General features: G+C 45.3%; 1 protein-coding gene across 1 annotated transcript in view; it reads right to left on the reverse strand.

Annotated features, from left to right (window-relative positions):
- MCF2 (MCF.2 cell line derived transforming sequence) overlaps positions 1-25076 on the reverse strand; it is a 68345-nt gene extending 43269 nt beyond the window's left edge. The window contains exons 1-7 of the mRNA XM_015417971.1: positions 25013-25076; positions 24668-24736; positions 23935-24049; positions 16605-16695; positions 3711-3830; positions 1770-1886; positions 557-706 (exon numbers count right to left, since the gene is read on the reverse strand). Of these exons, the coding sequence (XP_015273457.1) occupies positions 557-706; positions 1770-1886; positions 3711-3830; positions 16605-16695; positions 23935-24049; positions 24668-24736; positions 25013-25076 (726 nt within the window). The remainder of the gene's footprint in view (positions 1-556; positions 707-1769; positions 1887-3710; positions 3831-16604; positions 16696-23934; positions 24050-24667; positions 24737-25012) is intronic.
- Between the last annotated feature and the right edge of the window lie 812 nt (positions 25077-25888).

A 25888-nucleotide genomic window follows, 5' to 3' on the forward strand; every position in this document is an offset into this window, starting at 1 on the left:
TGCTGACCAGGCCACCGCATGGCTAATAGCTGCCTGCTCCAGACCTCAGATCTCTGATGGAGCCAGCACAAAGGTGACCTCCTTCTTGCTGCAAGGAATTTTTATCATCTTCCTTTACCCTCCCACTGACCTTGTCAGGCCAGGTCAAGGAGGCTTTTCCTGATGTCTCCAGAAATTTCCTTCCTGGAGATTATTCCTGGAGCCTTTCTAGTCTAAAGTCCTCCAAACCTCTGTTCCCTGCTAGGAGAAGGAGGAGAACATGAGCCACCCAATATCTTTCCAGCTAGATCTATTAGCACTTTCATGAAGGTGGGCTGAGATATGCCTGGAAAGCAATTGAACGAACTTCCCCTCTTCCTGCCTGTTCTCTGCCCAGAGGAAAAAATATTGTAAAACTCAGAGCGAAGGTTTGCTCATTTCAAACCTCCAAAGAAAAAATGTGTTTCTTCACAGCTTGATACAGTGAAAGAAATAAATTAAGAATTCCAGTAGCAGACCAGAGACTAAACACCACCTGAGGACCAAAGAGTAACTTGAAATGTGGCGAGGCTCTTACCTTTAGCTGGTAATATTTCTCTGTGCGGAGAGCCAGGATGCGTTCAATGGAATAGGTTTCATCTGGCAGCTCTGTTTCTGCCAGTTCCATGCCAAAGGCCTGTAACATCTGTGCAATTTCCTTCACTGTTAGTGCAAAACTTTCTATGGCCTGGGGAAACACACATTATGGTTGTTCATTAGCTGGGCAGCTATAGCTTCCACTTTGTAAAAGTTGCATCAAGGAAGGGTTGTATTTTTTTTTTAATGTACTGCTCTTACAAGATCAGGTTTTCTAAAATTCTCAAAGAAAACATGAACCAAATAAAATGTCTACCATGTTTGAAACTGGATGGATACTCTCTACCGGCATCAGATATTCATTTGCCCCTTCCCCCAGTGCTTGGTCAGCCCTCTTTGATCCCCAGTCAATTAGTCCCCAGTCAATTAGTCTGCAGACTTGACACATTTTCCAATGTGATGATCACTTAACAATGTTACTGAAATATGCCAGGGGACTTATACCAAGGACTCTAGTCATGGGTTCCAAGCATCTAACTCTCCGTATTGGTAAGGTAGCTTGTACTTCAGCACCACTACTGCTGGTGGCCAGAGAGTAACACTGCAGCTACCAATGCATCAGGGACTATGTGATGCACAAAGAGCTAATAGGGTTCCTTGGAGCCCTATAAAGCTGGCAATTCTGTAATAGGTCTTCAGTCTGAGTAGCAACTTGCTTGGGCACTAAGCTTTTCTTAATCTGTCCACCTCCACTGCCCTGCTTCTTCTGCTTGCCTTCAAAGACCATCTACACAGATAGATTTCTTGTTCAGAAGCACACAGAATTTTTTAAAGAAGTTCACTGAACACTAAGGGCTGGATCCAACACTTTCTTCTGCAAGACAGAGTGCTTTAACTTGTTCAAGTAAATAATTTTCACTCATTCCCTGCTCCCACCACAGACTCTCAAACCATGCCCTATACTGTCCCAGAACCCCAGGATCAGTATTTCAGGGAGAACTGTAGGGGAAGGGAAGCAGAAAAGATTCATTTTGTGAGCAGGGCTCTGCCTGCAGTCCTTTGGGTTCAATCCAGGAAAAGCAGCACCTATTACCACCCTCCATTCCAACCACAAGCCATCGCTTTTGGACCAGATGGTAACTCTACATTCCTCCCACTCTCTGTACCCTGACTAAGTCATAACATATATTAGCCGAGTCTAAAGAGGGACATACAGTTCTGAAGATGATCCATTCACTATGGCAGTACTCCAGGGTGCCCCCAAATTCAGGTGTCAGCTGTTTTTCATCGATGTACGTCAATAAGTCACTGACTGAGCTCAGCATTACAACCTGGTGGAAATAATGTATTAGTAAATAAAGATTTATGTTCTCTTCTTCCAGGTAGCAGGTATTGTTCTTCCAGTAAACTAACAACAAGTAGTCAGGGAACATGGCATCACTTGGCTTTGTAGTGAGAAGCTGAAGTCTAACTTAGCTATTACCAGTTCATTGTACCCAAGTACCTTTTATTTCCCGCACTTTGCAAATAAAGATCTGTATACTTGGCTCTGGAAAAATAAGACCCAACTCCCATGTGGAGTCTCAGTTGCTGGAGCATCAGCAGCTGACTACAGAACTTGAAAATCAGCCCCCCCCCCCCCATTTAAGGCATTTATCTTGTTCCGTTTCAGGGTAGGTAGCAGTCACATAATACTATTGAGAGTCCTGGGTTCTGCCCCTTGGTCATACTCCAGCATGAGTAAGGAGCAGAATCTAGGGCAGAGAGATGCAGCTATATGAGAGAATGATGCAGACGGAAGGATGCTTGCTTGGTTTGCTTGCTCTCAGAGGCACCCACTGAGGTTTACGGGATAATTGGGGGGGGAGGGAACTACCTCTGCAGTGAAGCAACCTGCAGTGGATGCTTCAGACTGCAGATTTTGGGGGAGCAGCAACCCCCTGCCTCTCCACCGCCTGCCACTCCAGCCCAGGATTCAGAGGATATTATTCTCCTCTTCCCTCCTCCCCCCCAGGCCTTTTTACAAATAGTGCAGCAAGCAGCACTTAACATTTGCCCCAACTCTCATGAAATTCCTTCTAAGTGAGAGAATTCAGCCGCCACATCTCGTTGCCTGTGTTCAGGGCAACCAAAATGGTGACTGAACTCTCCCCAAAAAGGAAGTAATCTTGCAGAAATTCAGGGAGCCCTCTGGGGCCTACATAGCTTGCTGCACTGCTTGTAAAGAGGGTTGGGGCAGTGAAGAATAATCTCCTCCAGAGTTGGCAGGAGCAGCAACGTTGCAGGTGGATGGTGGCTTCTGTTCAGCAGCAGGAACAAGACAAGTGGACCTGGGATGGCGAAAGATCTTAAACCATCACGAGGTTAGGAGAGGGCGAGCACTTGGACCCCCTTCTCCATAGTGTTTCCTTCCCACAAGGCTTAACAGGTTCAGCGATCTAGCTCAGAGCATCCCAACCTGAGAGACCCTAACAGACCTCACGGCCATAATTAGGTAAAGTTAACATCATCAACAAATTTAAGACTAAAAATTGCTCACAAATGACTAACTGGGACTTTTGGGTGGGAGTGAATGTTTTGTATGCATGGTTGTCATTTGCATTTAGCTTAATTAAACCCTGTATCACAGTTTCCCACAAACACACAGTTCTGCAACATACATCGGAGTGAAACTATAGAACCCAAAAGATAGTGGTTTAGTGGCAGGGCTCCCGCTTTGCATGTAAAAGTTCTCAGGTTCAATCTTCAGTTTCCAGACCTCGGACAGCAGATATTAGGAAAGAACTTGTTCTACCTGAGACCTTGGAGAGATGTTGCCAATCAAGGTAGACAAGACTAAGCTGGATGTACTGGTGGCTTAACTTGGTACAGAGCAGGTTCACATCAATTTCTCAGTTGTGTAATTAATACTCATACCGCCCTGACTTGGATAGCCCAGGCAAGCCTGATCTCATCAGATCTCAGAAGCTAAGCAGGGCTGACCCTGGCAACTACTTGGAAGGGAGACCTCCAAGGAATACCAAGGCCAGGTTGCAGAGGCAGGCAATCAAGCCCCCTCTCTGAAAAAGTCCTAGCCCCAACTAAGGGTTGCCAGAAGTCACCAGGACTTTTAGGCTCACGCACACAATACTCACACACACACAAAATACCCATACCGGCAGTTTGAGCAGGAAGTCCTCTTGACTAAACCGGAACCCGATGTCAGTAAACGTGCGCTGGAAAAATCCAGTGGGACGTAGAACCATCACAAGGTGCAAATCTCCAGGGAAAGAGGCCTACAGGAAAACCACAAAAAATGGAAATCAAGTCCCCACACGAAAAACCAAACAGCACATGCAGCGCAGAGAGAACTCTCCATTACCGTGAAGAAAAAGTCACAGTTTCCAAAATTACCAGTACTTTGAGATCTCAGAGATAACGTTGCAAACTTGTGCAAGTGGGAGTTGGACCACTTGGGAGGTGCATGGCTGCCTCCAAATACAGTCACACGGTACTGCAGTGTCTCTTGTGCATCTCAGCTTGAGGCAAGAAGACTCTCCAAGAGCTTACATCAAATCATAGGCTCTGCAGAGCAAGGTGAGTTGCCCCACTTTAAAAAGGATAGTGGAGCAAGAAAGAGATACTGAAATTGTCACAGGGTTGGAGCACTTTTCCTACAAGGAAAGGCTAAAAAGATTGAGGATTATCAGTTTAGAAAAGACACAAATAAGGAAGAAGGCAAGGCAGAGGATTATAAAATTACAAGTGGAGGACCTGAAAGGACAAGGGGGGCATATTTCATTTTCCCCTCCTCCACCGTGTCCTCTTCCCCTTCCCTAACAGCCCCCATAGCCTCTTCCCTTTTCCTGCTTCTCTCCTTAACACCCACCAGCCAACCAACATTGGTCTGTCTTCAGCTTTCCCTCCATTCCTCTCACCGGCATCCTCCCCCTGGGAACTCTGTATGGTGCCAGCGGCTAGGCCCAATTGCATGGTGGTGAACCTCCAAGGACTTGCAGGAGGCACCTCACTTTCCCCTGTATCTCATTCCCCACACTATCTCCTCTTTTTCTTCTCCTGGCATCCCCCATATCCTCACCTTTCCATGCTTCCTTTCTCCTTCTCATTGACTAACCAACTAACCAACCTTTCATCTGCTCCCACATCTTCAAATGAACTTCCATTCTGCCTCTGAATATCAGCTGTTGGGCAGCACTGCCAGCCAGCCAGCCAGATGTAGTGATTAGAGTATTGTACTAGTATCTAAAAGATCCAGGTTTGATTCTCCTCTGTTGTGGAAGCCTACTGGGTGACCTTGGGCCAGTAACATTCTCTATCAGCCTAATCAACCTCACAGGGTTATTGTGAGGATAAAAAAGAGAAGAGAATGATGTAAACCACTTTGGGTCCCCCGCTGGGGAGAAATAAATAAAACAAAACAGACCACAGAAAGATGACAAACAGGGTGCCTGACTAGACAGATCGTGGACTGGCCCACTAGGGCTGCTGTCTTCAGAAGCAACCACACATCTCCTATTCTGCTCAATATAAAACAGTAAGTGTAATCAAGTAAGATCTTGACACCAAGGCAGGTCAATGTTTTGACATCCAATCCTTGCAATATTACAAAGATATCCATCGCTAATACAGACCACTTCCAGCTATGAGGAGGAGACCCAGGCAATGTAAATGCAGCAGACCCTCACCCAAGCCTTAAACTGCCAAGTAGGACACTTTAAAACCGCCGTACCTTCTGGTCACACATTTTGACTCATTTCATCTGTTATACTTTTAACACACCCTATCTTCAAAGGATGTTCAAAGCAGTGAATGTGGGGTGATCCCATTTCATCTTCCCAGCCACAAGAAGCTAAGTAGCCATTTGAACTTGCAGCTTCAGCAATGTTTCCTCTAATTCCCCCCCCCCCACTGAGTGGAGCAGTTCGCATCCCAAGCAGAATACAACCACTGTTCTTAAAATGGGCAATGGGCAGTGCAAGACCTGGTGCGGCTCCAGACTGCTGCTGAGCAAGGCTTCCTGTGTTAATGAGTGGCCCCTCACATGCACAGCTTAGAGGGAACACTGCTTCAGGGTCCAACGAAATACAGTATTTTTTCAAATGCAAGACTCAATTTTCTCCAAGGTATGCCATCAAAAACAAACAGAGGGGGCTGTCCTACATTTGCATACACGTCCCAGCTATGTCCAAGTAATTTCTGCACATGTCTAACATTTTTTACACGGTTTGTCTTACACTCAGGTTCAGCTTCCATTACAACAGTAATGAGATGTGGGGAGAGAAGAGTAGCCACTCAACTAATAAATTGTTTATATTAACCTCTACAGCCTATGCTCTGGTTGGGTAATCACTACAAGAGCATACCCATCCTATCAATAACTTATTCATTCAGGATCCCACAACTCTTGTGAACGTTCCCATTCTATTAAAATAAAACCACAGAAGAGATCCATAAACATGCTGTTTGGAGAGCTATAATTACCAAGCTAAGTCACATTGCCCATCAATTCTTCCTCCGTATTAGCAAATAATGTGCAGCACTCTATTACACTTAGATGCACCTCCACTGGAAAAGACATGCTGCCCAAATGCAGCATGTTCCCCACAGCTATTTTTAAGACAGGCTAAAAATAATACTTTAACGTAAACTGATTGCCAAATCCTGGTCCAGTAGAAGCCAATGGGAATTCTGCCAGGGCCCTACAGCAAAAGCTCAAAAAAATGGATTAATATGTCCCTATGATATGTTAGGCAGTAAGACAAAAAACATAGTTTAATTACAGTGTAGGAAAGTTGAAAAAAGGGCATCGATCGATTCAGAGAACCAATACAGACACGGTGAAATCTGCATCTTCTTCCCCCTCCCACACGTCAGAAACCTGGTAATCACAAAGTTAGAATGAAGGATGACTTTGCATTTCTTATCCTGTTCTTATTTGAAAATCCCCATTTTGACTTTGCAACACCCAAGTGCAAATTGGGGCTTCATTTTCTGTTTTCTTGTACCCAACTATTCCTGTGCAAACATATATAAATATGCATTTTTTCACATTATTTGAACATCAATAAATCAGCTCAATCTATATATCTAATAGTGAACTGGCCGCCTCTGTGCGGATCCTTAAATCCGGACATCGGGGGCACTTGGGGGGGAGGGAGAGGTTTGTGCACACGTGGGGCAGTCCCCACGTGTGCACAAAAATCCTAAATGGTGACAAAAATTTTGGGGGGATGTTTAAATCCCCCCAAAAGTGCTAGAGCGTTCCGTGCGCATGCGCATGGAACGCTCTGCGACCGAGGCTGCCGCCGCTGCCGCTTGAAAGGCAAGCGGCGAGTGGCGAGCCAGGAGGGGGGGGGAGAGCGGCGAGGGGCGCTCGGCTCGCCACTCGGCCCTCGGTGAGTTTGCACACACAAACAGAGAGAGAGAGAGAGAGAGGAAAAGAGAGAGAGAGAGAGACGGGGGGAACAGCAGCTTCGGGCCGGGGGGGAACCAACAGCGACGGCTCAGCGGCACGCCACTCGGCTGTCGCTTCGGGCCGGGGGGGAACCAGCAGCGACGGCCCAGTGGCACGCCGCTCGGCCGTCGCTTCAGGCCAGGGGAGAACCAGAAGCGACGGCCCAGCAGCACGCCGCTCAGCCGTCGCTTCGAGGCAGGAGGAGGGGGACGGCGAGGAGCGGGGGGGAAGGCAAGGGGGTGGAGGACACGGGGGAACCAGCGGGATGGGGGGTACTTACCTCCTCCTGCTGCTTCCTCTGCCTCCCCCCCGCGAGGAGGGCCGACTAGTCGGCGCTCTTGAGGAGCGGGGCGGGCTCCCTCTCCGGGCTGTGGGGCTCGGAGCTGGGGGGGGGAAGAGAACAAGTGGAGACCCAACTAGAACACAGTAGGCAACATTTTGTTGCGGGTCTCCACTTGTACATATATAAATATATTTTATGTCAATAAATGACAACCATATGGTGCATGTACACAATACGAACAAATCACCCTTCCCCCCGAGACCATTTCCCTAAGCTTCTGATAACAAAGGCAAACTTTTTTGTATTGGATTCAAATTAAAGTCATGCATGGCACCGGTGTCCCAAAAGGATTATTTTCATAATATATAAGAATAAGTTGCAAATCTTCAGAGGAGGCCACTGCCATGTTTCTATGTGATCAAAAAAACAGAACAGGATCACAGACTGTAAACAGTAGATAATAGGAAAAAATCGCTGTGAATAATGGCGGCTCAACTTACACTGAATATGGTTGAATGCATATGTTGAATAGACCCAGCACAAATCACATAACATAGACTTCTGTTAAAAACAATACATTGTTTTTATAAGAAATAATTACAAATTTAAACTGCTAAATAACAAGCCAATTACAACAATACTGACAAAGCTTTAACTGATAATAATAAACATAGGAGCAATTCCAACTTGTGGTAAAATCTTACAACAAACATGAACAAAGTGTCAGCTTGTTGACTTGTGACAAACTCTTGCAGCAAACATAAGTCACAGGTCACATATTTGGAACAAGAATATGGGGGCACCAATGGACTTGCATTCTGTGGAGAAGAGACATACGGCAGAAGATTTACTCTTTTTGTAATATATAAATACTAGGAATAAGGCCCATTGTAGAAATAAATACAATGAGCTCTAGAAAGAGGCTCTGGGAGAGTGCCAAGGCCTTGGGCACTCAGTGTCAATGTGCTGTGGTGATCTCAGCAGGGTATATTGACACAGAGCAATTGCTTAGAGAACTTTTCGTCAATGATGTTAAGCTGGAAGGCTCTTGTTCCTCATAAAAGATAATTTGTTGATTGGCTTATTCTATATATGAACTTTGAAATTTGAAGATTGGGTAAGTTATACTCTATTGAGGATTTTCTTAAATGTATTGAATTTCAAGCAGCTCCGTAGCTGTTGGAGGATTATATCTGAGACTGTAATGAAAATACTTTTGGAGTTGATTCTCTTCTGAGGAAGACTTCTTATGAAACTAGTGGAAACCTAGGTGCTCATTAAGTTGACCCTTATGTTTGCTCCAAGAGTTTGTCACAGGTGGGAACAAGCTGACACTCTGTTCACGTTTGTTGTAAGATTTTGCCACAAGTTGGAATTTCTCCTATGTTTACTATTATCAGTTGAAACTTTGTCAGTGTTATTGTAATTGGCTTGTTACTTAGGTGTTTAAATTTGCAATTGTTGCTTATAAAAATGATTGATTGTTTTCAGCAGAGATCTATGATACATGATTTGTGCTGGATCTATTCAACATATGCATTCAACCGTATTCAGTGTAAGCTGAGCAGTCATTATTCACAGTGATCCCCCCCCCCATCTAATGTTTCTATGTGAATCAATGTTCTGGGACAGTGTCCTGACTCTCGTAATTGCAGATGACTGAAGACTCCATTCACACCTGATGCAGAAGTGTGCCCACTGGGAACACTAGGTAGAAGACTGCATGGCCAGGGCAGTACAGCAGGCAGAGATGCAGAGGGAATCCTTTGGCAGAATGGATACTCATTGTGAAAGTAGCCTTCACTTAACCCATTAGTTCACTCACAGTACTACACAGTAACCCATTAGTAGCTCACTGACAGTACATAATTTACTACTGCTAATAAAACAACTCAGGGTTGAACCTGCAAAAAACAAACAAACAAACCCTCTGCTTAAGTAATCAGTTTTGACCTGGCCAACCTAACTAAATCCTTACTACCTTAAATCTTTCCCTGAAACTGGAGTTCTTTTTTTAAAAAAAAATACCTTACCCTTACATAAGCAAATCAGTTTCCTTCAGATCAGCTGCCAGGCCTGACTTTTCTGGAGAGGTTAAAGCAATTCCATTAGTGGGAAAGGAGGAAAGAACCAGTTCCCCCCCCCCCCCCATCACGGCCTGCATCCTGCTCCAGCTGAGAGCCAGCCTTCCAACTGCCAACTGCCACCAGAGGTCAGAAGGAGCCAGGCATCGACTCCAGCTCCAGCTGGCAGCCCCCCCTCCCTTGAGTTTCCATCTGCCCTCCATGGTGGCCACTGGGGGCAGAGGCAGCAGCTGAATGGGGCCAATCAACACATTTCAAAGTCCTCCTGTTTGCCTCAGACGTCCATTGGGACTTCTGTGCCTTTCAGATGCCAGCCCTTCTCTGCTCCTGCTGGCAGCACACAGGGAGAAGTGGCTTCAGCCCCCCCCCCCCATTTTTGCATCCTCAGACCATGCCGTGGAACTTCTGTTGGCTCCATCGTGAAAACTATTTGCAGCCACATAAACAACATGATTTTCACAAGGGAACAAATGGGGGCTCCATGGAGTGGTCTGAGGGCACAAAAAACAGGACAGGGGAAGGCCACAGCTGCTTCTCCCCACAGGATGTGGTTGTATGCAGAGATGTGCCAGTGTGCATCTCAGAGGTACAAAATCCTTTCGTACATTTGATACAGAGTACTTATGTCACACACACCCCTCCAACAAACACAAGGACTTTGTATGTAGACTGGCTCCCTGAGAATCCCTTCACCAAGGGAGCCACTTTGAGGGGCCAGTTTTGGCAGAAAGGCAGGATAAAAATATAATAAAATAAATGTAGGGTTCTTTCTGCAGCACTCGTGTGGAGGAGGGTGGAGTTTCAATACGAAGGGTGACATCTTCTCTAGAAGAACGAAATAGAAAGTGAAGGTCTGTCCCTCTCCCAAAATAATGTACACCTGAAATCTTTGTCTAGGCTCTACAGGAGTCTAACTAGAGCTGCTTTCTCATACTAGAGTGCCGTGTTTTAGGAAGGCGACCATGCTCTCTTGTGGAGCAGCATCCTAGCTTCTTCTGAGCCCAGAAAGTAGGTTGCCAGCCCCCAGGTGGGAGCGGGGAATTCCCTGGCTTGGTGGGTTCCTCCCCGCTGTCGGCCAGCTGGCCGGTGGGGGAAGCCCTGCTCCCAACAGCCACCACCTGGCACAACGTCCCCGGCATGATGACATCACATGGAAGTGATATCATCCCACTGGGGGTGTTGTGCGGTGATGCTGTGGTATCGCTGCACAACATCCCTGGCATGATGATGTCACTTCTGTGTGATGGTATCACGCCAGGGACATCTTGTCTGGTGATGTCACCCCACCCTACCCCTGCACTCCTGGAGAGCTCCCTCCCACCCCCTGTCAGCGAGTGTAGAGGACCTGGCAACCCGACTGGAAAGGGAAGGGAGGTGGATTGTAATATAAATGATGGTCTCATAATTAGGCACAATCCAGCAACATAGCCAGTAACTCTTAAATCTTGTATAAAACTGGCGGAGATAAAGTTATACACATGCCCTCTGGAGTTAATGGGGCTCACATGTGCTTTGCTTGAGACTGATCTTGCCCAATGTGTCAGTTATTAATGGGGGGTGGGGTGGGGAGTTCTTATAAAAGTGGTTTCAGAAAAAGTACTAAGTTTTCAAACCTCTCTTTATGGGTCTTGATTGAACCTCAGTAACAATTTCCTTATCAGTCCAATAGCATAGTAACAGCCTGTAGAAATAATTGTTTAAAAGCCAAACATTGCTATGACAGACCCCTAATGCTTCCCCACTCCCAGGCAGATTTTCCCACCAAAAATATTTTTAGTTCCCCTCAGTGACTGAGCTGCCCTTCATCTTCCCCTTTATCACAGACCAGGGTTCTCTTTGCAACCCCTTCCTACTGTCTTGAAGTTATTCTTCTTGTCCTTAAGAAGCAATAACTCCTTTTACTATTTGGCTTGTCTGGAAGTTCTCTCTAACCCCTCAAACCTCCTGCCAAATTCCTCTTCCAGTACTAGATGTCTGTATAAAGCAGTCTTGCAGCTTTCTCGACTTCTCCCTCGGAGCAGTTTTAATATATCTTAGACAACAGAGTCCCTCTTCTTCTCCCTATAGATGTACTTTTCTGACAATTTCCTGGCAGCGATCTCTGACTCCCAAAGTCTCTTCCCTCAGAAGCCTAACCCTGTGGCTACTGATCCAGACATTAGATTTTAGATAAAGACCAAAAGTGACTCAAAAGATAAATGAATTTTTGCCCTTCAGATCAGCTGCTTTATTTCCCCTCTCAGCTGATGTTGGCCAATCAGAGAGCAAGTAGAGCAGGCAATCACATAAGCTCTTCTCTCCAGGGAACTCATAACCCCCCTGTCTGTCCCAAGCAGCATTTTAAAAACCTGCTTTTCTGTGCAATCCGTCACGATAGCCAACAGGTACTGTTAGAATCCCCATGGAGCTTTGATATCTGGCTGCTGCTTTCCCTTGATCTATTAATTATTGAAATAATGTGTACTTTCCAAGTGTCTCATAATAATTTCCCTCTTTCAGAATAATCTAGATATGTGAAATAAGTCACTATTAGGGATATCAAATTTGAAAGACAATACTAATGCTAAGCAGTTATGGAAAGCCAGAGTAATGCAGAGGTCAGAGTGTCAGACTCTCAGCTATGCAACTCACCCTCACCTGAGGCCTGTCATTTGCACTCAGCCTAACCTACCTCAAAGGGTGGTTATGAAGGAAAAGGGGGGGAGCCATGCAGGCCACCCTAAGCTTCCTGAGGGAAAGGTGAGATAAAATAAATGTATAGGTAAATAGATCTGTATATATTAGTTTCAGTGTTCAAATCACTTCCCATATATTATTTTCCCATAATCCTTACAGTGGCTCTGTAAGTTAGGCAGTTATTATGCCCATTTTGCAGATGAGCAACTGAGGTACTGAGAGAAGAAGAGATTGGATTTATACCCCGCTCTTTACTACCTGAAGGTGTCTCAGAGTGACTTACAAACTCCTTTCCCTTCCCCTCCCCTCCCCACAACAGGCACACTGTGAGGTGGGTGGGGCTGAGAGAACTCTTGACAGAAACTGCTCTTTTTTTCAAGAACAGCTCTTATCAGAGCTAAGGCTTGCCCAAGGTCATCCAGCAGCTGCAAGTGGAGGAGTGGGGAATCAAACCCGGTTCTCCCAGATTAGAGTCCGCGCACTTAACCACTACACCAAACTGGCTCTCTCAAACTGGAGAGAGTAACTTGCCTAGGGAATTTGTGGCAAAGACGAGATTTGAACAGAGGACTCCCCAGATCAGAGCTCAGTCGCTCATCCACATTCTTCCAAAACATATCAATGTGGACCAATATCTTTATTGTATAGTAAGCCCAGAGTGACAACTCGAGTGCAAACCACATACCCTCCTCACACCATCTGATTTAGATTAATCGACCACATCATACTTTGGTCACAGTATGAGAAGACAAGACTCACTGGAAAAGACAATGATGCTAGGAATAGTTGAAGGCAGCAGGAAAAGAGGAAGACCCAACAAGAGACAGATTGACTCAGTCAAGGAAGTCACAGCCCTCAGTTTGCAAGACTTGAGCAAGGCTCTTAAGGACAGGATGTTTTGGAGAATGTTAATTCATAGGCAAGTCAGAAGGAACTTGATGTCAGTTAACACACAAACAGATTAAAATACATATTTATTCATTTGCTGAGTGTTTTAAAGAAAGCCTTCCCAAGTAGTTCAAAACAAGAAAGAGAGCGGCCTAGCTCCTTCAACCAGGATGCTACATTCTCAAAAGGGTGAGTCCAGTGCCAACAAGGCTGCAGGAAGAAAATATCAACCACCACTATCAATGCATCTGTCTAAACATGCTATTTTGCAGATGTTTTGTGGATCTGAACATAATTAACAGCCTGCTGGATCAGGGAAGCAGGTTGCTGGACTAGATGGACCACCGGTTTGATTCAGCAGGGATCTTCTTATGCTCTTAACTAAGCTGAAGACAGAACTAGTGACTTAATTTTCAAAGAACAACAGGAGAGGACAGATTCCATGGGAAACCTCTTCCCTTTTGGACACATCCTCAAAGGTACTGGTTGCCTTCCATTTATGGAGAGCTCACATTCCAAACTGACGTAGAAGTAACCTTTGGCAGCAGAGGGGTCAAACCAGAGCTGGACAGACCAAACCATGCATCCTATTTCTTCCGTTTTCACCAGGTTCACAAAGAGCAATGGCATACCCTCCAACACTTCTCTGATGAAAACATGGGCGCTGGAGCCCTTCAGTTCACACCAAAGATAACCGCCAGAAACTCCCCAACACCGCTTTCTGGAAGGGAATTCTCTACTCACTGCACCTATTATTACTTTTCTGCAACAGCCTGTCTCATATGGGCTTCTTTAGTAGGGTGAGTTAATAAACTGGCCAGAGCAGTTTTTCAAAAAATCAATAATTTGTGCAATAGATTGGAGGATCCTACACAACAAAGTTGCTTGCCATAAAAAACTGCTCAAAGACTCAGAGATATTTCATTACTGCTAAGCAGTTTGGGGGGGGGGGGATGGAAGGATCCATGCTCTCCAAGCACAGCACTAACACAGATGTGCACTGGAGTCACCTGATTTAAGTTCTAGAGACCCAGGATGAGTTGCCAAAGTTTCCTTCAAAGGGATGAGTTTCCAAAGGCACCTCCAAAAGGGCAAAACAGAAACAAAAGAGGGATTGTGGCAATGGCTAGGGTACAGGAGCCAGAACATTAGGGAGCATCCCTGGAAAACAGAGATGACTGGAGACTATGTAGGCAACATCCTTTCAGCAGACTGTAGCTTGATCAACTTGGGGCCTGGTTTCCTTCCATAAGAGAAGGCCCCCAAAAGAAAGAAACATTTCTGCTCCATTTCCTCTTTTTCAGTCTTCAAGGACAAATGACCAACACAGGACAGAGATACAACTAAGGAATTTAGACGTCATCCACTGAAAATGAGGGACAGCAATTTCCCCAGGGTGCTGCTCTGAGGAAAGCCAATAACAGCCTGGGGATGGTCACATTGACAAGTGCTTGAGATGATTACGGTAAATGCAAGAAAATTGCCAGATGAAAAGCAAGCGGCATTCTCTCTCTCTCTCTCTGTCATTCCTCAGAGCTGCGTCCAGCAGACTGTCCTAGAACGCTGCACCGTCAAAACTGCTGCAGATGCATCAGGGCTGCATTTGAACTGAAAATCTGCTGTGCAAAAAAAAAAAAGACTGCAGGCGGAACCCTTACCGCATTCCTTCGCCATTTCATCTTGCCTCTTGGGGGACTTGCTTCGGCCATCTCCCTCACACGCAGGAACCAGCAGCTACCTTGCCCAGCTGTCAATGCGGCATCCGTGAAATACGACCCATGTCTCATGAGGCACTTAAAAATCACCAGGGATGGCCAGCCACCCTCAAGGCTGCTTCTCCCATCGGTACAGCAGCAGCAGCATCACATAAAAGGGACGGGGGGGGGGGCTCCTTGCTTGCTATTACTTCCACAGGGCTGTGTTTAGCCTGTGACACGTTCCCACAGTCGCTAATCCTCAACTCAAACTGGGTAACAGATAAGCTTGTCCTAGTCTGGCTGGCTGCAGCAGAGCAGGCATGGAGCCGGTCTTGGCAAAAGCGTGAATGGCTCCTGGCTGTGGTACCCGTGGAGAGAGAGAGAAAAGGAGAGACTCGGTGGCCAAGGTAGGCTGTGCATTTTTTAAGGTGGAATGCAGAAGATCCAAAGGCTGGTAAAATATGCTGTTTTAAGTCACTGTTTTCCCACTCACAGGAGCAGTAAAAAAAAGATATTTTATGCATCTTCTATGAAGATGCAAAATGAATTTATTTCCAGGCTGAAGTAGCAGAAAGGCAAACTATGATTGCTGAAATGAGCACGTGATGGCCGGTAGCTATTGGCTGTTGGGTACAGCATACCTCTTTGGGTGGAGGGTACAAAAAGGCCCTTTGACTGTTTTGAAAGGAAAGTACAGAATCAAAACACAAAAAAAGAGAGAAGGACCAAAGACAGTATAAAAGTGTATTGCAGATGATGGTATATAAACAACCCTAATATACATAGATTAACATTAAAACACCATAATAAGACTCTGGATAATTAGCTCATTTCATATCTTTCTCAGATGTATGCAAAAAAAGTATCAATATGTGAACACTTCGTGATAAGACCTTCATACAGCGAGTGACAGCTGAATGACCAAATCTGCATCAAACTACAGAAAGGAGAACGATCCCAGCAATAAAGATATCAGGACTGGTTTAATCCTCAGAGATAAATTGCCATTTGAAATTAGAGGAAAGGATGACAGAGCCAGAAAAGAAGTCTGAGGTTTCCCAGCGTGAAAGAAATATGGGATTGTAGGGGCAGATGAGAGAAGAAATCACATGGGAAAAGTGTTCTTTGGGGTACATCCCAGATTGCCTTTTAGAAAGATCAGAACCAGACCATGAACTGGGTCCAGAAATCAACGCACACACATCTCTTGAGCGATCCTTTGGCTTGGATCAGGGCTGTTGCTTGCACTTTGCCTAACTCATTCTTTGGATATCACCAGACTGCCAACTGCTGGACCATCCTTGGCAACTATGCTTTCCACAGTGGCTTCATCTACAGACATCAGAAAACAACAATGCTCCATGCTATGAAAAGCTTCAGTGCTCTATTGACCAAACTGTCCCTAGCGGCACAAGATCAGGCCAACTAAATGTCTGTTCATTTTGGTGGCTTCCCTAGTCCTGTCCAGACATTCAGCCTCTCCATCACTGCTGGCCCTCACAGCTGCCATGACCAGCCCTAACAAAACCCAACCCACTGAGGAACCAGTTAAATGCAAATACAGGGGCTATTTTCTAGTCAGCAGACTGGCCCACTTGGTCCTGAATGTATACTGGCAGCAGATCTTCCATGTCTCAGACAGATCTTTTCTAGTGGCCCCTTTTAGTACCCTGGAGCAGGCCTGTGGCTACGGTGGGGCATCTCGGGGCCTGGCCCCCAGACTTACTGCCAAGGCACCCCTGACTTCCCATCCATCCCAGGCCCCCCAACTTCCCATTTTTTATTTTTTTTGTGCTCCCTTTGGGGGGGGGGCGTGGGGGGTGCCCCCTGACTTATTTAAAGGCCCCCTGAATTTAAAAAATCTTGGATACGGGCCTGCCTTGGAGCAAACTCTGGGTCTTCTCTATGCCCTCTATTTACAACCTGCCACTTCCTCATCAAGATTTTGAAATTACTGAAAGACTTACTGCAATTCGTTGGAGGGTCATTTTGACTGATGTCCACGTAGCCAACCTTCTGTCCAGGATAAGGATAAATTTGGTGTCAGATTGACGTCGACTATAGTGGAAGAAAAGAGTGGAGAGTATTGCTACAGACACTGTGCTCTCATTAAAGTACAAACTACAAAATCAGCTAGATATGAGTCTAGTAACACCTTAGAGACCAACAAGATTTTTTTTGGGGGGGGGGGTATGAGCCTTTGAGAGTCAGAGCTCCCCTTTTCAGATATTGGATGAAGGCAGCTCTGACTCTCGAAAGATCATACCCCAAAAATCTCACTGATCAATCTTTAAGGCGCTACTGGACTCAAAGCTACCTGTTCTACTGCAGACCAGCACAGCTATCCTTTGAAACTACAAAATATCATGTCACCTTCAAGATCTATTCCAGCAGAAGGTTTGGCGGCTAGAACCTACTTGGCCAGATATGTGAAGTAAAACTTCAGTCAGTGTATATACCTACTGAAGGGACAATATTGTGAAAAGGCCATGAAAGACAAGAGAGCACAACCTGTATCTTGCATATTTTTGGGATGTCAGTCCTCTCTAGGAATCACCAGAAATTCTATGGTTTTACTACAGCGTTTTGGGCTATTCCTAGAGTGCAATGATGCCCAGGGAAACCTGGAAGTGACATCACAGTGTCACTGACAGCGACCCCAGTCTCCGGTCCCTGGACTCCCATCAGTTGCCAGGCAATCGTGTTTTGGTAGTTATTTTGCACATAAATTATATAATTAGAATATCATGATCAGTTTGTATATTCTCTCTCATGTAAAACTGAAGATGATTCTGTATACGTACTAGAAACTTTGAAACACATACTACGGTATTTCCCCCCCAATTAAAATAAATCCATTAGTCTTTAAGATTCCTTTTCGTTTGTGCTCCAACAGATTAACACAGAGATTCTACTGGAAGTCTTTACCTGGAAAAGTTTAAAGTTGCAGAACAGACAAGCGGACATTTTTATCTTGACCAAAGATTTCCCATGCCAACTTGCCTCCCGAGGACCCCCTGCAAGTCTGCAATGGAACCTCTGCACATTTATTTATTTATTTATTTGTTTATTTATTTATTTAACTTTCAACTTTATATCCCGCTCGAACCCCCCTTTTTCAGGGGGTCTCTGAGCGGCTTACATTGCAAAGGACTCCAGAAGACACTGTCAGCTCACCTGGGACACTAGCCTTCAGCACGACTAAGTCATTGTTAATTTTAATTAAAAACAGATGGGGAGAACAAATTGGGGGGGGGGTGACAGGGGAAAAGGACGAGGGCCACTGGGGAGGGATTAGCCCTTTCTTCCATGCCATTTCCCCCACTTAACCGCCTCCGCCAGGGCTGTCAGCTAGCTTGCTCTTCTGCTTGATAAGTTTCTGGAAAGCTCCACTGTTCCTTGGAACACAGACTGAAAACCAGAGACAACTGCTTTGCCTCTATTCTGTGTCCTTACATAATAATTGTTATTAAGTAATTAAATCGTGTTTGTTTTTTTAAAAAAAAAACACAGTTGCATAATTTGCTCTGACCGTAAACTGTATTTTATGGATGACTCAAACACAAACACCTTCCTTCTACACAAGTTAATGATTTTTAAATGGAAAGGACAAGTTGCAAGTCCGCTTTACTTCATTTACCACAGGAAGGGAGAGCATCAGTCATCTCATCCAAAAACATGTTTTTACCTCACCCTTCCTCTAAGGAGCTCTTGTCAAATGTACATGGTTCTCTCCTCCTCTGTTTTTCTCGCAGGAACCCTGTAAGGTAGGTTAGACTGAGAGATACACAACTACTCCAAAGTCACCAAGTCAACATCCGGGGTCCTAACTATATGATATATATTCCCACAGGTATGTCCCAGGGTTGACAGATGCCGTCTGGGAGGTCCTTGCTTCCCAGGTGTGTGAGGTGCGAGAAGGGGCTTAAAGACTTCTTCCCCACACCATTTTCCTGACCTGAAACCCTCTGGGGAGCTGTTGTTTACTCCACTGAGGAAACTAATGGGTAGTCAATCAGTACATTTTATGTTTCCCCAGTGAGCCAGTCAGTGGCTCCCCAGAGCCATTTTAGTTTAGAAAAATGATGAGGAAGGGGAAGTTCTTAGTCCTCCCATGTGACAGGCCCACTCAGAATTGGGCCTGCCATACTGTGGAAGCACAGAACTCCCAGATCATGTATACCAGCGTGACACAGGGATGTATTATGGTCGCCAAACTCCAGGTGGGGCCTGGAGTGCTCCCAGAATTAAAATTGATCTCTACTCCACAAAGATCAGTTTCTTTGGGGGAAGGGGAGATTCAGAAGGTGGACTCTATGACTTCACATCCCACTAAGTTCCCTCCCCTCCCCAAGCTCCACCTTCCACAGGCACTGCTCCCAAGCTGGAGTTGGCAACCCTAGGTCATATCCAGGAAAACTATATTGTGCAGTTAGGCACATGTGAGTAGAGATTTCAACCTGGGTTTCACAATTGTACGCTGACACTCTTAACCAATACACCACACTGGCTACCAAGAATTGACTGGGACCATTTGAAATTGCACCCCAAAGAACTCATCTATGAATTAGCACAAGCTCACTTGTCACTAAGTCCCACAGGAATTGTGGAGAATATTGCATAGAGGCCTGCAGGAATTTAATGATATGTAAATGGAAAGCAGGTCATGAGGCTGAATTCTCATATTACCTTTTTGTCTTCCCCTGCAACATGCAGCTTCGCTGTCCTAGTGAAACCACTTGCGTCCCATGTACAAACTCGTAACATGGAAACACACACCCTAACCCTTGCATATTTATTCAATGATTGTTGTCAAAACTGAAATTCAGGGAAATTACCTCCTAATCCATTCATCGGGCCATTAATTAGAGGGTGGAGTATGCACTCACAAACAACATTGCCTGGAGGTCAACCTCCAATACTCAGATGTCATGAAAATGTTTCTCTCATTAACTTGTGTAACAGAGAGAAACTGCAGCACAGTGACTCAGGGACCATGCTGGAAACCAGGCAACTCCTGGTTGCTTGATTTTGCTTAGAGTTCATTGATATTTCAGCCTCAGCCAATCCCACTGTAAAATGGGCATAACACTACTAGCCTACTGTACATGGTAGCTGCAAAGATTACTAGGATAACAATCTGCACTGTGCTTCGAACACTCTACAGCAACCATGACATCATGGAATACCAGTAGTCTATTGCTCAACTTGCAGTTTTAAAAAATTATTTATAAGGTGCCAAAAATAATAGGAACTGTTCATAAATTAACACCAAAAATAGGCTGTATGTGCAAGCATACAACCTAAAATAAAAGGAACTTCCTCATACCTTGCTTTTCTCCTACCTAGAGACCAAGGTGGCTTACAACAGGTATGGACAACATACCAAGAATATAAAGCATGAGACAATTTAGAAACAGCTCAAATCTATACTTGCATGCCCCACAATGAATACTTCAGTGCCACATGTGCCCATTACAGTCAACAGAATGCCCTGTGGAACAGGAGAGTCTTACAGTACCTTCTAAACCCCAGCAACAATGGTGCCTGCATTACCTCCTCTGGGAAGCTGTCTCCCAAGCAACAACAGAGAAACCCTGTGCCTAAACTGAGGCTATTCTCCCCTCTCTTTGTGACAGGATATTAGGCAAGGTCTGTCAGGAGGACCAGAGCTAGTGGTCTACAGGTTCATACCACAATAGGTGGCAGGTAGGCTGCAGATCTGCTGATGTTCCTCCAAGAAGGAACAGGGACTGATGCTACCACGAAACTTTCTTAAGTCCCTGTGTGAGAATATCAGCTCAGGTTCACTTAACGTGCATTAGTCACGCTTAGGCTTGCCTCTTTTAATAGGGGCATGATGGGATGTTACTGATCAGGTGAAATCATTTACCTCCATGCCATAAAAAAATGTTAACTGCCCATTTCTCGCATTATGCCTCTATTGAAAGGACAGGACATTTTCACCTGGGCCTGCTGGCAACCCTAGTTAAGAGATGTAGAGTTCATACTCTTGCTTTGCAAATTTAGTACACGTGGCCAGACGGTGGGCCTAAGATTGGCCACAAAGGACTGGAGTCAGCCCATCCCTGCTCTGTAGAAGCATCATTCAGGGTCTTAGAATAGCCCTCCATGTAGATACCGCAATGGGCCCAGGGAGAGGCGGAATGGATTCCTGCAACAAGGCTAGGGGAGAGGCTGGAAGTATGCAGGACAGCTACACTTCTTTTTTTAAGCCCAGTATTGTCCCCCAGGTGGAAGGAAACATGGCGGCTCAGAAGCTAAAGGAAGAACAACTCCTTCTCTTTGCTCCGACATCTTTGCTTCAAACACTCATGATTCGTTCTTCAAAGATCACTCCTTAGGACCAACAGTGAACCATTCCTTCTCAGAGCTAAGCTTATGGCCTTTGTTAGACTATTAAGAAGATAAAGGGCTGAGGAGATAAAGAACAGTCCCATAGGGTAGAAACAGATCAGGACAGATGTTGGGGGTGAACCGATTGCCCAGATAAAGCCTCCCCCCACTTCCTCTCTAGTTCCCAACAAGAACTGAAGGTCACATTCTCATGACGGGCCAGATAAGGGAGAAAATGCAGAAGAAGGACTCAAACACCCCCTTCCCTCCTGTAATCAAACAAAACTATGCAAAGAGGCGAAATCAAGGTTTTTAATATTTAAAAGACTTTTAACAATCGTTGCTATTGTGAACAGTCTCTGTACTTCTGCATTTTGCATCGAAATGTCACAGAATGGACCCTTTGCATTTCATGGCCTTTGAACCTGAGGGGGGTGGGGTTGGCTTGTATCCAACAGAGGATTTCCATGGATGGAAAGGAACCAAACTGAATTGATTCACCCCTCATACTGCAGACCACCTCCCCTCTCAAGCTGCTCCTGCAGGTTCCTTGGGAATGGCAGTAGAATTTTAAGGTTGTAGCAGCAGAAGGGGAGAGGTGAGAAAGATGCACTCCATAGAAGGAAATCCCATCCACCTGCTAAAATCATCAGTGGATGCAAGCCAATTTTGATCACCACTTTGTTTTTTTGTGTGTGTGTTTGTGGGTATTTATATCTACATGCTGGCTGAATTTTCACTTCACACATCCAGTGAAGTAGGCTCTAGATTACAAACATTTCCGCCCAAGTACATATTTGCCTTAAAAGTGCCAGAAGACTTCATTTTTGATTGGGGACTAACCCAGCTAACCCCCACTGCCACCCCCAAGAATTAGATGGGTCCCCCCCCAACCATATCACCTTCAAATAAGAATTCTTCTTTGCAAACTCTGACATGGCCACTCCCCTGGGTTTTGCCCTGTTGCCACACTCACTTTCTAAGGTGTGGTGGCTGGTTTCCTGTGATCCTCCCTGGGTGTACACTCTAGCAATACCAGGCTGCTGCATCACAAAAAGGTGGAGCTGAATGAGGTGGTTCCAGCATACAGAGAGCCAAAATATCCTTCCTCACTTTCAGGGCACCAGCCCTCAGCAGGAGGATCATACATAACTATCCTGGCCAAGATCACAATTCGCACTCCCACCAGTCCTGTGAGACTGCAGGAAGGCAGTGGAAAGAAGCCACTAATCTGCAGTGTGCAAATGCTCTGAGTCCACACCACATGCTGAGGTTGCAGCAGCATGACCCGGCTGGCAAGCTACTGGTGGCCCATTCAGACTGAAACATTAGCATGACTAAGGGCAGCCCTAAGCAGAACTTCGCTCTTCTGAGTTCACTGAGATCAACGGGCTTACAAGGGTACCGTTCTGTTTAGGACTGCACTGAAAACATAGAACAAAGTTTGAGTCCAGTGGCAGCTTTAAAACCAACAAAAATGAATTCAAGGTATGAGCTTTCATGTGCAAGGCCCACTTCTTCAGATACTTCCACGTGAAAGCTTCCATCTTCAATAAAATCGTGTTGATCTTAAAGTTTTGTTCTGCTGCTTCACTTAAACTTTGTGCTGCTGCTTCAGACCTACATGGCTACCCAACTGAAAACACAGTAAATCGCTGAACACAAAACGTGACTTTCTGGACCAAGACAAGGATATGTCCCCCGAATCCAGCTTGCCAGCCAGCAGATCAGGAGGGCAACAGGCTTGCTCTCAGCTGACACTCAGATATAGTGCTTCTGAATATGGAGGTTCTATTTAGTCCTCACAGCAATAGTGAACCTGTGGATACCCAACCCCAAATATTTTCCTTTAGGCACCTAGTCTTGGACTTCAGGGCAGATACTTTTGAAGCACAGAGCAGCATATGGCTCGTCTTCATTGATTCTCCTTTGACAATGTGGGAAGAGGAAGCAAAGCAGCTGTTACCTACCCCCCCCCCCCAAACACATTTCTAAGCATCTCACTTCTGCATTTGAATACAGTTCAACCTGCTGGGCAAGTATTAAACAGGTGAATGGATCGATTGTATCAGCAATTGGATCATAACTGTTTTTCTTTCCTCAGGATAACCTATGCTGTTCTTTCTTCGTGGATGTACCGTTTAGGGTTCATGCATGGGTGAGTTAAACCATAAATAAATGGTTAGATAAACCATAAATAGGTGGTTTAATAAAAATAAATAAATAGAGCTTGATAATATTTGCAAATGAAATTAAGAAAGAAAACCTAAACTGCTATTGGTACAGCCAAGGTTACTGGCATGCTTTTTAAAAAGAATGTTGTACTAGGAGCTGGGGGACCCAGGTTCAAATCCCCACTTTGCCATGAAAGCTTCCCGGGTGACCTTGGGTCAGTCATGCATACTCAGTCTAACCTATCCCACAGGAGTGTTGTGAGGATGCAATGGAAATGGGAAGAACGTTGCAAGCCACTTTGGGGGTCTATTAGGGAGAGAGGTGGGGTATAAATGAAGCAAATAAATACATCAATATAGATTTTCACAGTATCTCTGGTTTCATTTTCCAATGTTATCCTCAAGACTCTAGGCCTCAGTGAAAACAACAAAGAAGAGTGCTCGGCTGCCCTTCCCCAAACACATGAAGGGGGAATGCCCACAGTCCAATGTTCTTTGGTGCTTGCTACATATCGCTGTATTATCTGCTGCTAAGAGGCAGATGCCATAACTTATGCAAAGCGGGTAGGTTAGGGGCGTCATGAACTCTGCCCCGTGTTCAGCTCACAAAAAGAGCACCGCTCCAGTTAGCACTCCGGTCTCCTGCATTACTTTCCTTGTTCTCATCGCCAGCCAGGAAGCTGGCCCCAGTGCAAAAGGCTAAGATTATAGAACCGCGTGATTGCTGCTCAGCATTAAGCCTGAAAGCCAGAAGGAAGTTCTGTACCTTGGGATCCAAGTTAAGTAGGTTAACACTTTCGTTAAGACCTCCTCAGGCACTTGGTTGAAGTCGGAATTTTCAGGAAATGTTATGATCCAGCCACTGTCCTTCCCTCGCCCACCTAGACAGGACAAAAAGGGAATGAAAACAAAACCAAAAACCAACAGAGGTATCGAGCAATGTGAGAAGAAACCAGGCAAACACCAGAAGCACATTATACGTATGAGCATAAGAAGCTGCCTCATACTGAATCAGGACATGGATCTATCTAGTGCAGGACTGTCTGTTCAGAACAGCAGCAGCTCTCCAAGGTCTCAGGCAGAGAAAGATCAGTTTCAGCACTTGCACCCAGAGACCTTGAAGTGGAGACATGCAGGATTCGAATCTTAAGCTTCTGTATGCGAAGCATTCCTGAGTCACAGCCCCTATAAAGCTGTCCACAGGTCTGTCTGGCTTAGACTTGTACACTCTGCTAGTGCCTCTCCAGGATAAATTCCTATCCAAGATCCTTTAAGCAGAAATTGAACTTGATGCCTTCTGTATGCCAAGCAGGTGCCTCAGTCTGTGACAATAACCAAAGGGGAGGCATCTGATTACACTGCTGCTCACCGCATGCTTGCATTCTGCATAATCATCTCCAACCCCAACAGGAACACAGGACAGAATTTAAACAACCACAATAACAACCAGAAGTCAGAGGCTTTGCAGCAGGGACATGAGAAAAGTTTTCCACACTCACCAGAAAGGAAAGCTAACTCTTTCTTCAAGTCGTCAGCAATGTCCCTCGCCTGAGTTGGGAGAGCTGTTCCTAGCAGATGCAAAAAATGAAATGTGGGAGTTAAATGTAAAGAAGCCTAAGCCCAATCTGCAGTTCTTTTCTTTGACTCTTACTTTCTTCTCCTCCGTCGAGGATGACAACTACATACAAGCTGCCTTCAGACTTTTGGAAGTGAAGGACTTTACACTGTCTCTTAGCCTCAGACTTCAGAGGGGGTCTATAAGAGAGTCAGAGAGATAGGGAGACCAGGACACTATCCTTCCCTTTCCCCTCTGATTACTATCTCTTTGATGTGTAGATTGCTACTTTCAGGGAATCCTCCTTCCTTCTGGCTGACGCCTTCTCTCCACTCTATGCTAGCCTTCTCCATCTTGGCACAATGAGGGCAGGACATGATTCCTGCATCTCTAGCCAACCTAGTTAGACAAGATTAGAATCCTAACTCTACACTATCCTGTCTAGAATGGAGTTTCTTACAATAAAAGACTCATATTAGTTTTGCAAAAATAAAGAGGCTCCGTGTATAACGTTGTTTCTTGTCAACACACACTAACTGGACTGGCTCTGCTGTGCTATGATATACTCCATGTACACTGGAAGGCTGGAAGGCAGGCATAGACCCTCCTGATGCATGCAGTCACAACGTTGTCAGATTTTCAGACATACAGATTTTCAGATTTGCTACACACCAACCAGAACCTTGAAAAAACATGGTTCTCATGCAGCATGCAGAGAAGCATGCAAAATCCATTTTACCCTTTCAGAGAACATGACAACTGCGTATATCAGGAGGACCTTGGGTAGCACATACTCCTGATGCGTAGGGTTGACAAGCTCCGAGTATGTTTAACTGTAACATCTAAAAAGGACTACAGTGAACACAGGGGTGTAGGTGCATAAGGAGACACCAAACCCTTATGTAAATTTGTTGGACTGCATATGTACAGTCCTTGTGTATGATCAGAAACCCTAAAAAAATGAAACAGTGTTACCTATTGCACTGGCAAGCAACTAGGGATGCCGGCTTCCAGTTGGGACCTGGGGAACCCCTGGAATTACAATTCATCTCCAGACTACAGAGATCATTTCCCCCGGAAAAAATGGATGCTTTGGAGGGTAGACCCCATGCCATTGTACCCCACTGAGGTCCCTGTCACCCACAGACTCCATCCCCAGATCTCC

The sequence above is a fragment of the Gekko japonicus genome, unplaced genomic scaffold (assembly GCF_001447785.1).
Source record: "Gekko japonicus isolate JY-2015 unplaced genomic scaffold, Gekko_japonicus_V1.1 scaffold954, whole genome shotgun sequence".
NCBI lineage: Eukaryota > Metazoa > Chordata > Lepidosauria > Squamata > Gekkonidae > Gekko > Gekko japonicus.